Source organism: Stegastes partitus, unplaced genomic scaffold (genome assembly GCF_000690725.1).
Source record: "Stegastes partitus isolate 25-593 unplaced genomic scaffold, Stegastes_partitus-1.0.2 Scaffold497, whole genome shotgun sequence".
NCBI classification, from domain to species: Eukaryota; Metazoa; Chordata; class Actinopteri; family Pomacentridae; genus Stegastes; species Stegastes partitus.
The window spans coordinates 313,203-327,497 of NW_007578228.1; the positions used below are offsets into that span (position 1 = coordinate 313,203).

The 14,295-nt window shown below is 41.8% G+C and overlaps 1 protein-coding gene across 1 annotated transcript in view; it reads left to right on the plus strand.

Moving 5' to 3' along the window:
• The window catches only part of dgkb (diacylglycerol kinase, beta), an 86,996-nt gene that overhangs the window by 29,793 nt on the left and 42,908 nt on the right, over positions 1-14,295 (plus strand). The window contains exons 16-19 of the mRNA XM_008287365.1: positions 35-120; positions 797-886; positions 1,919-2,079; positions 13,217-13,281. Coding sequence (XP_008285587.1) covers positions 35-120; positions 797-886; positions 1,919-2,079; positions 13,217-13,281 — 402 coding nt within the window. The remainder of the gene's footprint in view (positions 1-34; positions 121-796; positions 887-1,918; positions 2,080-13,216; positions 13,282-14,295) is intronic.

Sequence of the window (14,295 nt, forward strand, 5' to 3'; positions counted from 1 at the left end):
AAAAAAACCCAAACGCCGTCTATTTTTGTTCCAGGTTGAACTTCTTCAGAGACGTCGCCGACTTCAGGGTGCTGACCTGCGGAGGCGACGGCACCGTAGGCTGGATCCTGGACTTCATCGGTACGCAACATATTTCACAATATCGCAGCACTAACGAGCATTTCGGCCCTGCGCTCCCTCCATAGCATCACTTGTTTCTCCTCCCGAACCTCCTGCGGTGCTGCAGCACACGCGACGTGCACATACCGCCTCCAGTTTGTGTGCAAACATGGCAGAACTTCGGCTCTCCATTTCCCTTTTTGGGCAAAAATTGCATTTGTTTTTATTAGTTTTCAAAGCCTGCAGCAGCAGCACTCTTGTTGTTCAGACTGAAATGGTAAAGCGTAATTTATAGGTTGTATATAAACACTTTCATTATGTCCCAGCCTGCGTATTCAGGGGTGGTAAAATGGCGTGATTACAGGAGTTGGAAAACAACATATTAGTCATCATTTGAAGAAGAAGAAAAAAAAAGAGAAAATAAATAAATAAATAAAAATCACCTGGCCGCCTCTATTTGGTCTTGAAGATGTGTTACTGGTTCGGGGCTTTCAAAAATTGCCTCAATTTTTTATCAATCAAAACAAAGAGAGGTAATAACTGTCAGGCAAAATGCGTCTCTTGAAATAGACTGTACAACTGGACATTGGCTTGTAGTTTCGAAATGGGTTTGGTGCTTTTCCTTTTTTGACGTTTGACGTTTTTCTTTTCTCGGTTTGTTTCGCATCTCGTCGTGCTGTTCGTCCCGCTGCTCCAGATAAGGCCAACCTGGACAGGAACCCCCCCGTGTGCATACTTCCTCTTGGCACGGGCAACGACCTGGCAAGGTGTCTGCGATGGGGAGGAGGTACCGACAGAAGACAGATACACAACACAGCCAACGACACCACTTCACTTCCCTTCGCTGTAGACGGAGAACGCCGCTGCTGTCGTTATTGTCACGCAGAGAGAGGATTAGCAGGACGCTAGCAGAGCTGAAACTAATATTTTATTTGCTGATTGATCTTAAAAGATGCGCAATTTACTCAAGCGCTGTACTCGAGTACATTTTCAGGCGCTTGAGTATTTTGTGCTGCTTGTCAGAGGGACGTGTTGGACTTTGTGCTCCTAACAATAACTGTAACAGTGCAAAGAATCAAAGTTAAATTTAAATAAGAACCATAGGAGAACTATAAGAGAACCAAAAAGAACCATAGAACATGAATACTGAGCATCAGTCCTGATCATAGTTTAAAATATTCATGATTTTTTAAAGATTTTAACCCTTTAAATGCCGGTTTGTTAATATGAAAATTAATATATTCTCCATACAATTAGTAGAAAGTGGATCCTTCAGGACAAAACTGCCATGAAAATATATGAAGACTTAATTTGTAAAAACAGATAATTCTATCTTCACTAACCTTCAGAGAACCAACTTCTCCATCGTCTACCTGAGACAACATCAGTCAAACTTAAGTGCTCTCTATTGTTGTTATTTCTACTGAGTCAAATCCGCTCAACTTCAGTTTGATTGATATCATCTCAAGCAAACAACAAAACAAAAAGTTTTCTGGAAATCTACAAATAGGGAGTAATCTGTTTTTGCAAATGAACTCTTCATATATTCATATTATTTTCCGTTTTTACTGAGTTCGATTGTTTTTTAAATCAATAACTAATCTGATAACGACCAAATATTTATAATTTTCTATATTTTATCTCTTTAAGTGAGCATGAACTCAGACAAGGTACATAAGAATAAAAGTAAACACAAACATCTGAAGGACTCAGTGGTTTGCTCTCGTGTCACCACGAGTCGCCGAGCATCAGCCGAGTGGCACAAGCCGTCCCAGACCCGGTTTTAACGTCCCACTTGTCTCGTCTCCTTCCTCCTGAGGCTACGAGGGCGAGAGCCTCCTGAAGATCCTGCGGGACATCGAGAACAGCACGGAGGTGATGCTGGATCGCTGGAAGATCGATGTCACGCCCACAGACAAGGAGGAGCGCGGCGACCCAGTGCCTTACAGCATCATCAACAACTACTTCTCCATCGGAGTGGTGAGTCGGACGGTTCTGTTCCTGACTCGGTGGTTTGAGTTCTTTTAAATGAACAAATACACACATGATGCTGTTTGTGAGTTTAGTGGACTTTAAATTAGCCAAAAATAAAATATATTCTCTGGAAAACACTCAGATCTTAGAACAAAAGGGACTAAATGGTTTAAACACAGATCTGTTTTTCCCCAAGAGGAAGATAGATTAGCGCAAACAAGACAGAAGACTCCTTTTCAATCCTGAGAACCATAATAAGAGTTTATTATGCGGCGCTCCACATTAGCTGCAAAGAAAACACAATCACCGCATTTACAGTAAATCCATGTTTAAGTAAATAATCTCTGTAGTTGATTTCGTGTCTAACTCTGTCTGCACACAAGCGATTGGCAGCTGATTGCACGTTGCCTAGCAATCGCATGACGCCTCTCGCTACCGAAACACCTCGGCGTGATCGGGACCGCGGCGAGTCTCACAGTTTAAGTGTCAGATGTGAGCGACTCCCAGAGAAATAACACAATCTGACTCTTTAGCATCTGTGTGTTCTCGGTGGTTTCTGTATGATGTCTTCACACGTTTTTCATAAAGTAAACAAGAAGAATCCAGATGCACGAAACGAGATCGATGACAAGGAGGAAGAGAGACGACAAGAAGTTGACGAGGAGTCGAATTATTGCTGATAGTAAAGTGTTCAAATCAATTAAACCTACAGCTAAAGCCAGTAAAATAAGGACAGTGGTTTCATTTTTTAATAGAATTTTATTTCCTGTATGTTAATATCTTTGGTTTTGGACTAAAATTACGTCAAACCCTCTGAATGATGTGGGACCAAGATGTCACAGTTCCCACATCGCAGTGACGTCTTTTCTTAGTTGTTTTTGGACGTCCAGTGTTGGTCACACTCAGGTGCAGACTGTAGAAGACGTCTTTTTCCGACGTCTACCCAACGTCTAGCATTGACGTCCACAGGACCTCTATGTAAAGGCTAAATGTGGTCCAAACGTGGTCGTTATGGACGTCTTTATAAGCAGTATAGATACCATTTCTAAAATGAGATTAAATTTGACGTGGAAAAGACGTCCATTACATCTGGACTACATTTAGCCTTTACATAGAGGTCCCGTGGATGTCAACACTGGACGTTCGGTAGACGTTGGAAAAAGACGTCTTCTACAGTCTGCACCTGCCTGTGACCAACACTGGACGTCCAAAAGCGACTAAGAAAAGACGTCACTGCGACTCGTCAGTGGGTCACATCAATTTCCTGTCTCAGACGTCCACATGACATCCAAAAAGTTCCCTCGCCCGGCGGCCAAATGTTGAACTGTATGTTGACGTCCAAGTGGGGTCGAGGTTAGACGTCCAAATAGTAGACGTCCATAATTGGTCTTGGACCGACGGACGCAGCATGGACATGATCTACACGTCCATCAGACGTCTAATGTTTTGTGGGTTATTTACTTGCTTCTGTAATTAATTTCACCTGCAAATGCTGGTATAAATCTCTAACATATGGAATAGCTACATGAATGTAAGGCCAAAATAAACAACCCTGGGCTCTGTGGCAGCTGGTTGGATCTTAATACTGGTTTCCCTTTTGGGTGGGAAGAGTTTAAACAGGCTGGTATCAGATTTGTAACAATGAACCATGAGCCAGGTCCAACAGGAACGACACCACAGAACGCCACATGTGTCCGTAAACAGCTGAACCCAGAACAAAAGCAAAAAACCTACAGAGCTGTGGACCGACAAAATCAAACTGTTCTTCCCCATAATGCTTAAGTCTGTTGTTAAATAAAAAAAACTACACAACAGAACACCTGCAGCAAGCGCCTGATCAGTCAATTCATTAGCCGTGATCACGCCGCGGTTAGGCCTTTATTGAGATGTGCTCAAGCCTCCGTCGCGTCTGATTGATAAACAAGCGTCGCGGCGCATCTGCATGGCGCTACGCACCCATCGGCGCCTCCCCTGTACATCTCCAGCGTAATGACACTGATTTCACGTAGCTCATGTTAGCCATTACCGATAAATGTCAGGGGGAAATACGGTAATTGACATTTGCAGGTGGCAGAGGAGGGGAGCCGTTCGGGATTGTGAGATTTGAACGGGCTGCGTCGGGGACGTAAGTGATGCATGGCCTTACAAATGTTAGTTGAATAACACCTCCAGCCCGGGCCCCTAATGACGACGTCTGAGGATATTAGAGGACGGCTCTTGTTAACATTGTGATAGAGGAGAACAACGGCTGTAATCTGTCTGCTGAGCTGAACATATGGGGATGTGTGCAGGCCGGGGGAAGCGGTGACAGGACATCTCTGAACATCCATCCCAGTGTTTCACAGCATAAATGTCAAAACACGCGAGTTCGCTTCTCTTCGGACGGCACGTTAAAAGCAGCAAATGAGGAGAGGGGTTTTGTAGCTGGATGCTCAGGAGCATAGCGTTACATCAGAGGCTATAATATCCCCCCAATGTCAGAAATAGACCCGAGTCCAATCTTCTCAGCAGGTGTCGCTCCGTTTTTTCAGGGAACAAGACGTTTTCCTCACTTTAATCTTGTAAAATGACGTATTTTACCGTAATTACTCCTTTATTCTTTCCCAAATTTAACCAAATAATCACTGAAAACCACACGTTAATCACAATATAGAGCAAAACTAGGTGAAAAATGACACTGTTTAGGCGCTTTTTATCCTGGAAAACTCCTATAATGTTGACTTTCTGATGTGTGGGAATAAAGTGTTGGCCCCGTGTGTTTATTATAAGCCCGACTTTAGAGGCGCTGTGTTCAGGGTGTGGTTTCATGATTTTCCAAACTTTAGCATCATTAATGTCACTGGCAAAGATCAACACGAGCTGATGTGTAGAAGGAGGTTCACAGTGTTACTTCATCTTAAAGAGCCCATATATATTCTGCTCTTTGAGTTTCCCTCTTTCCTTTATTGTGTGACAGCTTTTCGTGCATGTATGAGGTCTGCAAACGTACAAAATCCCAGATTCTCTCCCTCAGAAGCTTTACCTGTCTGAGATGCTGGATTTGAAGCCCAGGTTTTCTTTGTCATGGTGTCACACATTTGCATAGCGGCTAGTTTGGTCCTCAGGTAAACGATGAGCAGCTTCCTCACTGGAGTCGCTTCTCAGGTCAGGAGGTACCCGGTCAGTCACTTCTGTCAGGACAGGTGAGCGTTCAGAGCTCTTCAGGAGGGCATCTTTAAAAAAAGAGAGGCAAATACGTTCTAATATTTGATCGCAATCAAGATAAACAGATGTAAAAGTATCAGGTTTTAATTTTCATAATGAAAACCTGCAGCGAGGGTGCCAAAGAAAATAAAAAAAAAAACATTTAAAAAAAACGGTTCTAGTTGTCGAGTTATTTGGGTTTTGAGCTTCAATTTACTGCCTAAACTCGACTCAGCATTGAAGGACGCTGGTCAACTCCACTCATTTTCCATCTTTATTTATTCTTTTCAAAAAGGAACCAGGTCGAGTGTTTGTTAGTTGATCACCTTAAAAATAAAAAAACACGGGTCCCCCTATAGCTGACCTGGTAGAGCGGGCGGCCCATGAACAGGGGCTGCAGTCCCCCGATGCAGCGGTCGTGAGTTCGAATCCCGCTCACGACCCTTTGCTGCAGGTCTGTCCCCATTCTTCTCCCCCCTTTCCTGTCTCCCTCTACTGCACTAAATAAAGTCAAAAAAATACATTTAAAAAAAATAAATAAATAAAAAAAACAAAAACCATATGAATCAATGAATCCATCAACAATAACTTAAATGTTCCATTTTAATCATTTCAAATCAAAATGTTTGGCAAACACTTTGTATTATTCATTAAATAAACCAAATCCAGAGCCAACATGTCAACACAAAATAAATTAAATGACAATTTTACCTGCTCAGGACCCACTGATGAAGCCTTCCTCTACCTCCAGGCCTGAGCTGCCACACCTATCAGCTCTTGCTATTAGTAGATTAACTAAATAAATAAATATACACACAGCACAATAACTTAACAACAGTATGTACCTCAAATACAATATACAGCTGGTTTTAGTCATTCTCTTATTGTATGTAATAAAAATGAAGGTAAAAATATAGAAAAACGTCTCTTTGTCATCAGTGACTACCTTTAAATTACAGCAACGTAACAGAACCTGACAGAGTTTCACCTGAAGAATAATAATAAGCCTAATTATAGGATTAAAAGTAGAACAAAATAAATCTATAATTTAACAGAAAAGGACATAAAGGTACAATAAAATACCTAAAACCTGAGAACAAATGTCAGAACCAGAAGCTTTTTTAAGCTACGTGAGCTCAGACACACAAGGAGGTTGTCGTGGTGAATGAGATGGTACACAACAAGAACAAGAAAAGAACAAATATAGAAATCTAGATCAGAGAAATTATAAATAAAATATGTAAAAGAAAAGTCTGAAAGGTACTACATAAATAAAAAGTACTATGAACTAAGAAATAAATTAGGAAACAGCTTAAATTACAATAAGATATTTCACCTGATGTCGAGGAACTGGAGGAAACAAAAATCTGTAATTAATGTAGGAAATCATTCACAGTCGTGACCTTTTGTTTTATGGTTAACGAGACTTTTTCTGAATGATTTCACTGAAACAAAACAGGACGATGTAAAAATAATTGTTTGTATATTAACTGTTTAAACTCACTTTCTTCTTTTTTTTTGCTGCATTGTTGGAACACATTTCCATATTTATAAAAACACACAAAGGATTGAATAAAAACGACTGCAGAGTTTTGTAGAAGGAGACGGAGGACAGGTGGAGCTCTGAGCGGACGTGTGGAGGACAAACATGACCTGAAGTTGCTCCCACATTAGAAATAAGTTTATTTGCTTAGGAGGCTAAACTTTGCACTAATATTTGTGGGATCTTTTAACGCTTTCCCTCATCTTTCAGTCTGAAACTCTTCAGCACCAGAAGGAGTTTAATGGGACCAGTTGATTTCTTGTTGCTGCACCAAACTTTAAAAGCAAAGCGGCTCCGTCCCGTCCTGCCGCCTTCGTAAACTCATTACAGCCCCTGTTGTCGGTGCTGTTAGCGGGATTAGTGCCCAGCAGGCGTGATGATGACAGATGAAGTTGTTTGCGGGGGATTAAGACGACTTTGAGCTCTCTGTGGATTTGAGTGTGATATAATATTTTGTTTGCATCAAATTTTTTGCTTTCCGTTGAATGAGAAAAAAAAAAAAATTGCATTAAAGATTATGCGACAAGTCAAGCTAATAATTACCTCAGAGATTATGCAGATGAGGAGCAGATTGTTTCTGTAATGACACTGTTGAAATCCAAACATCAGCAGCAGCAGCAGCAGCATCGACGCCGTTTCCAGAAAAGTCCTTGTAAATTCGTCTGATTGCTCCGAGACACAAATGTTAGCAGCTGACAAACAATCTGAAGCAATCTCAGTACAACTCCATCCTCCGAATCATTTCCATCCCCAGGCTCAGGTAATTCTTCCAAGAACAGAAAGGATCATCTTTTTTTTCTTTTTTCTTTTTGTAAATTCTTCCAACCTAACCTTCTGCCACGGCCCAGTTGGATTGAGAATTAATGGCGCCATCCCTTTGGGAGGATGTGGAAGTGACGTGAAGTGTAATGATCTCAATCAGGGCCAGGGGTGAGAGACAGAACTAATCACTGAGCGCGCTCCGCTACCATAATGCAGTCAGTCGCCCTAATGACCCTGGCGCTCCTGTCAAAGCCATTACTCTCCCCTGTAGTGAAAGGCACATCAAACCGCTGGGGCCCACTCATAATTGGACTAAACTTTGAGCTATGAGAGGACATTACACATGTCCTGTATTAATTCGGGTGCCAGATTTTTACATTGGTAATTATTTGAGGGCAGCTGGGGGGTGGAGAGAGAGAGTGAGTGAGCTGCCGACGTCCCGCCGCCGCCGCCAGGAGGTCAGCGCACCACGACGTGTCCCGCATGTATCGACAAGCTGTTCAGGATTTTCAAACATGCAGTCAGGCTGAAAATAAAGTTTTCGATGCCGGTTTAGAAATCCATGAAGTCGTTGGGAGACGAGCTCACCGACATCCACGTCATATGACTCGATCCTCATGAGCAGATGGAGCTGCAGGTGTCACAGGATTCTGAGGACGTCTCAGCGGCGGTGGCTCCGGTGGTAGAGCAGGTTGTTGGTGGTTCAATCTCCTGCACCTCCACAAGACACTGAACCAGAAGCTGCTCCCAGTGGCAGGCAGCAGCTTGCATGGCAGCTCTAATGTCGCCACTGGTGTATGAATGTGTGTGTGAATGAGGAACACATTGTAAAGCGCTTTGGGTAAATATGAGTGCAGATCATTTACCATTTGCATCTCCTAAAGGCTGAGATTACAGTTTGTTCTGAGCGTTTTGCCATCAGGTTTGTTTATTAGCTGCTCTGGAGTTTTCTGTGGCGTCACGTGTTCCAGACACTTTGGACTTCTAGGAGACGTCCTGAAAGTGGTCAGGAAATTTTTCTACACCTGCTTTGTTCTGTAGAGGGTCAGGAAATATGAAAACCACAACGATCACATGACAACAGGACAGATTCTACCTCCTGTTGAAGATCATGGAGTACAACCGAAAGCTACAGAACAGCTAATAAATAGACCTTCTTATGGGACTGTTTGTTTTTTCAACTATGGTTCCAAGATGGGCTGCAAGGTGGTTAGCACCGTTGCCTCGCAGCTAGAAGGTCGCTGGGATCTTCCTGCGTGGAGTCTCCATGTTCTCCCCGTGCAGCGTGGGTTCTCTCCGGGTTCTCCGGCTTCCTCCCACAGTCCACAAACATGCTGAGGTTAATTGGTGATTGGAAATTGTCCGTAGGTGTGAATGTGAGTGTGCTTGGTTGTCTGTCTCTAAGTGTAGCCCTGTGATAGACTGGTTACCTGTCCAGGTGAACCTGCCTTCACCCTGAGTCAGCTGGGATAGACTCCAGCCCCCCATGACCCTAGTGAGGATTCAGGTGTAGAGATGATGGATGGATGTTGTGAAGAATGAAACCCAAATAAAGTTTGAAGGAAAACAAACTATTCTGATGCACAGATTAGATTAGAAAAAAAATTCCATTTCATTTGTAGTTTATGACAGCGATGGAAAAAAGAATAATACACTCGACTTTGGGTCAGTTTTATTATTTTATTGATCTAATCATGTTGCGTTTTTCAATTAATTCTATTTAAAACAGTCAAAAAGGTCACAAAATAATAAAATCAGTCTAGACAAAGCGAACAAAAGTTCTCAATTTATTCATCCTTTGTTGTGAAATACTTTGAAAACTTATTTAAAAATGTTTTTTAAACCGTGACGTGAGATTTTTCACCAGAAATATATTTTGTTTCAGTCCAATCTGAAGTTTATGACGCATTTTGCACTTAAAGGCCGACAAAGTTTGGTTTTGTCTCTGATGTGGGTTGAGATTTTCCAGATGTCTAATTTTAAAATCAGGTAACTGCATATCTATAATGTTTCTATATATTTAATTATACTCAGGTTGATCTGAGCTGTAGGATCAGCATCAGATCGGCTCATTTACGAAAACAAAGTTTCCCGATTTAAAGCGAGCAAACAGTGGAGCGATGACAAAGTGCTTCATCCACTCCCGGCTGCTTGAAATCGCTGTTTACTGTTGCAAAGCCGCGGCTCCAAGCTTGTACAGATCTCAGATAATAGAGCCCAAACCAAAGGGGAGACAACCTCACCTCGCTTCTGCTCTCTTGTTTGCAGCTATTGTCCTGTTTGTAAGAAAATCAAGTTACAATCTCTCAGATACATCCATCACCTCCCCTCTCTGGCTGGCGTTGGAAGCGTGAGGAGAGTCTGCGGGGATCTTGAAGAAATCTTTTGGTCTTCTGCTTACAGCGTCTTGAAGAGACATCAAGAGGAGCTCCATTGATTTTTTTTTTTTCCCCTCTTTTGGCTTCTCCTAAATGTCTGTACAGAGAGCTAGCAGGGGGTCCTCCCTGTAGGTGCTGTTTCAATAGTGCCACTCAAAACGGAGCGGGTCAAAACAGATCGGGGGGAGGAGAGGAACAAACCCAGAAAGTTTACAGCAACTTTTTTTTTTTCCCCTTTTCTCTTTCTTGAGATGTTTTCGGAGCCGGACGAGTTTGCTGTGTTAGTCAGAGTTTTCCACAAAGGCCTTGCCAGCATTTTTCTGCTGACGGCGGCTCTCGGAAGTGAGAATGAAAGGAAGGTTTTAGCGTTGTTTCTCTTTGCAAAGTAGTTCATTAGCTCAGACCCGACACTCTGTGGAGGTCCTCTGCTTCCTTCAGGACGTGGTTGAAGTCGTGTTTTGTTTTCAGACTTATTAGTGTTTTGATTATTTAGCATCCATGCACAAAAGCCGTATGATTTTACAGAATATTAACATGTTCTTACTCAGGCAGCTGTGTCATACTACAATAGATTTAAATTGCTAGTGTGCAGGTTAACACAATGTAAAGGAGATTTGATTTCCAGACATTTTGGCTGAAAAGGAAAAACTTCCATAAATCGAAATATAAGCAAAACGTCTATAAAATCTATCAGGTTGGTTACTATAAGATATCAGCTGTTTAATCTGTGGGAACTCGTATTTAACCAACATTTCGTGGCAGTTTGATCGATTTTAAATCAGTATCTTCTTCTTAAATCCCACTTTTATAGACTCACTTTTGAGTGATGCTCTCGTTTAGATTTTCTTTTCCCTCTCATATCGGTACTGCCTGCTGTATTTCTCTCTTTTCTCTTTCTTCATCTACTTTTATCTTTTATCTTCATCCCCTCTGTCATGTTGTCTTTTTAATCAGTTGTACTATAATACACCTTCCAGTAGTGACCTTTTCCATTTTTATTGTGCATATTTTTATATTTTTGAGCATTCGCCTGCATTTTTCATACATGTTGTTGTTTTCCTGTTAGTTGTATTTCTTTATTATGTAAAAGCAGAATTCTGTTCTTAGAAGACGTCGTACAAATAAGGTTTGAGAATCTGACTCCGTTTACAGCTGCTGCTAACATCTGTATCCGGATACGCCTGATGCTCAGAAAAACAGTCCTGTTATAAGTAACCTGGCATTACTTTTTAAGATAGTTCAACAGGTGAGTAAATGCATTTTGTAGATTCAGAGGAAAGTGATTTAAAATCTTTTATAAAAAAAAAATAGAAGCAGGATTTTTTTTTGGTGGACAGTGACAACATTCATTACAGGCAGTCGGAGGTCAAAGACAGAAATCTGTTTTCTTTAAAAGTGTCTCAAATGTTTTCTCTTGCAAACCTCCTGTGCTTTGAACCATCACCTTGCTGGACTGATGTACAGGTGTGCTCTGGGATTCCTTTGCTGCTGCTGCTGGGTGTGTTTACAGGTGCAACAGCCTATAAAGGTGAATCAGATAAATATATAAAGAACATAAATAAATATATGTGTGTATATATATATATATTGCACAATAACAGTAGCAGCACGGTGCAATATTAGTAATAACAATAACTTACTGTACGATTGTATAATGTCTGTAATAGAAAGAAGGTGGTAATAATAATAATAATAATAATAACAGGTATTTTCCATTTATTTTATTGCTCGACTGTCTGTCATTTTTAAAGAAACTGGAGGAGAACCTGCAAACATGAAAGCGTGTGTTTTCACTTAAGTCGTGACATTTTCTCGACCCAAACCGAACCAGTGAGTCCAAATAATGCTCCAACCCGGGACAAGATCCTCCTGGTCAAAGTCGCATCACTTCCAATCAGAGCCAATGAAATGGACAAACCAGGTGGATAAGTAGGAAAACATTGCAGGACAGAAACGAGGCGTGAAGTAATTCAAAATGTAAAAGCAGTTTGTGCACCAGAGAGTACTGACAGGACACTTCTTGCACATCTTTCTTGTTTATGATTGTTTTAAAAAATGAGTGACGTCTAACAGAATTTGTCTTTTAAAAAAATCCAGTTTTAGTCTGAAAGCTTCGACCAGTGAGCTCCGTAAAACACACCTGATCACACTTCAGACTGTTGAGATGACGTCTGCATCACGGATCAGGTGGAGACGCCAGTCTGACCACCTCCATGTAGCTACAGATGTTTTTAACTTCCCATTAACCTGCGTTTTGTCCTGATCCAGATGCAGATGACACATAAACAATAGGTGTCAATGGGCTCTTCTAATTGTGAAGGAATTCTCCGTCTATTAGCCGACGACATCGTATGGATTAAGTGTATGGATTTATTTATAATTTATTCTGTACGATCACACCTAAACACCACCTAACAGTCTACCCACACCGAGCTGGTGTTAATCTAGTGCTGAGGGGAGTCGCACCACAATAACGTATGTAACAAGAACGCCTTAACGCCAAGAGCTCCAATATGGCCGCACCTTGTTTCCCCCCAGGTCAGGAGGGTGGGGAGGCGGAGTGGTGGGGAACACAGAACGGGTGAGAGGAAGGTGGAGAGCAACGTATAGAGAGAGAGGAGAGTGAAAACAAGTCGGTTGCCGGGGTGTCGGCAGCATCCTGTAGGTTAGTTGGGAGCTGTGATTACTCACAATGTGTGTTTAATTAATTAGCCCGTGTGGAGACAGCGTGCTGTTCATCAGGGTTTCTGTCAATACCTCTCCATCCCAGGCGCAGCCTCGCTGCCACCTCCAGCACACAGCTCCTTTCATCTTATAGGAACACAAACAAGGGACAGGCAAGGTGTAGCTGCTCTGTTGGAGAAGTTGGGTGCGTTGGTTAATGAGGAAGAGGCTGCGCTGGATGTGAAAGAAAAGTCTGAATGTTAATGATTATATTTCTTTTCTGAGCGTGAAGTGCCTCCACATATTAGCATCTTCAAATATCAGATGGATGTAGATTTAATTCTATGTTCAATGACACATTTTTAAGCACAACTATGAGACGCTGGAGGACGGGAACGCCGCGAACGTTGAATATTCAGAATTTTTCTCTACTTTATTGCATCCACTCCAGGGTGTAAGAGGCCAGACCTGCAGGTTTTCAGTCTGAGAGGATGAGATTCACTGGCAGTCTAATTGGAAGCAGATAAAGTCTACGACAGAACAGGCTGAAATAAAAACTTAAACCCTACACACATCGTCGGCGCCTTCATTAACGGTTTGTTCTCTCTTTCAGGATGCCTCCATCGCACATCGCTTCCACGTGATGAGAGAAAAGCACCCTGAGAAGTTTAACAGCAGGTATGTTTCTCTGAGCTGCCCACTGAGCTCCATTTGTTTCAGCTCTAACTTCAAGAACAAGAACAACTGAGATTAAACACTTAATGATTTTATTTTTTTAAAGGTGTGAAATTTAGGCTTAAAATCCAACATTTAAAAGAAATAAAACTTTGAAGTGCTGCAGTGGCAGTTAGAGGTAACTCCAGCTCTACCAAAATATTTTCTAAACAGCAAATATTTAAATACGACGTTTAGAAAGACGTGTTTGGTTTTAGTCAAACTGTGTTTAGTGAGCTGTGGACCTGCTGCATCACCGCTCCCTAGTAAAGTGATGAGGTGCTGCTTTGGAAATCAAGATCTGAAGTTGACCCTCTGAAGACTAATTCAGAACAGATTCACGATCTACTAACCCATCATCTAACCATCATGGCAGCCTGCATGTTCTGCTGTATGCCGGTAGGATACGGGCCTCATGATTATATTCTGGTCTAAGCTGAAGCTTACTGGTGTATTTATGCCATGCAGTTACAAAAATGATTTCACAAGACACACATGTGTTGGTCTGCCTGCAGTGATGAACTCCAGCATCTACATTTTTGCAGATGTAAAACACACAAGTTAAAGTTGAAGCAGCAAATTTCCTAAAGCTAACAGGTTTGTACACGTTGAAGCTCCGCGGTTATTAAAACCACTTGGAGCAAATCGTGAAGAGAAATCTCTGAGACATCAAATGACATCAATGTTCCATCCGTAGACTTTGAAACCAACAATGTGCGATGTCCCAGATTTACTGTTTTATAAACCGAGGCCCCACAGGAGGAAGTCCTGCAACAAGGATCAGCAGACCTTTCACTACAGAGATATAGATCTATTATTTTTCAGTACCTGTGCCATCCTTCAGAAACTGTTTTTCTAGCTGCTCTTCGCTGGATGGGCTGCATTTCACTGCTTCTCTCTTTAAAATTCCCCAGAGGTGTTGCACTGGATTCAGGTGACATGCTTGACCAGGTAGCTCTTGTAGGATTTTGTGCTTTG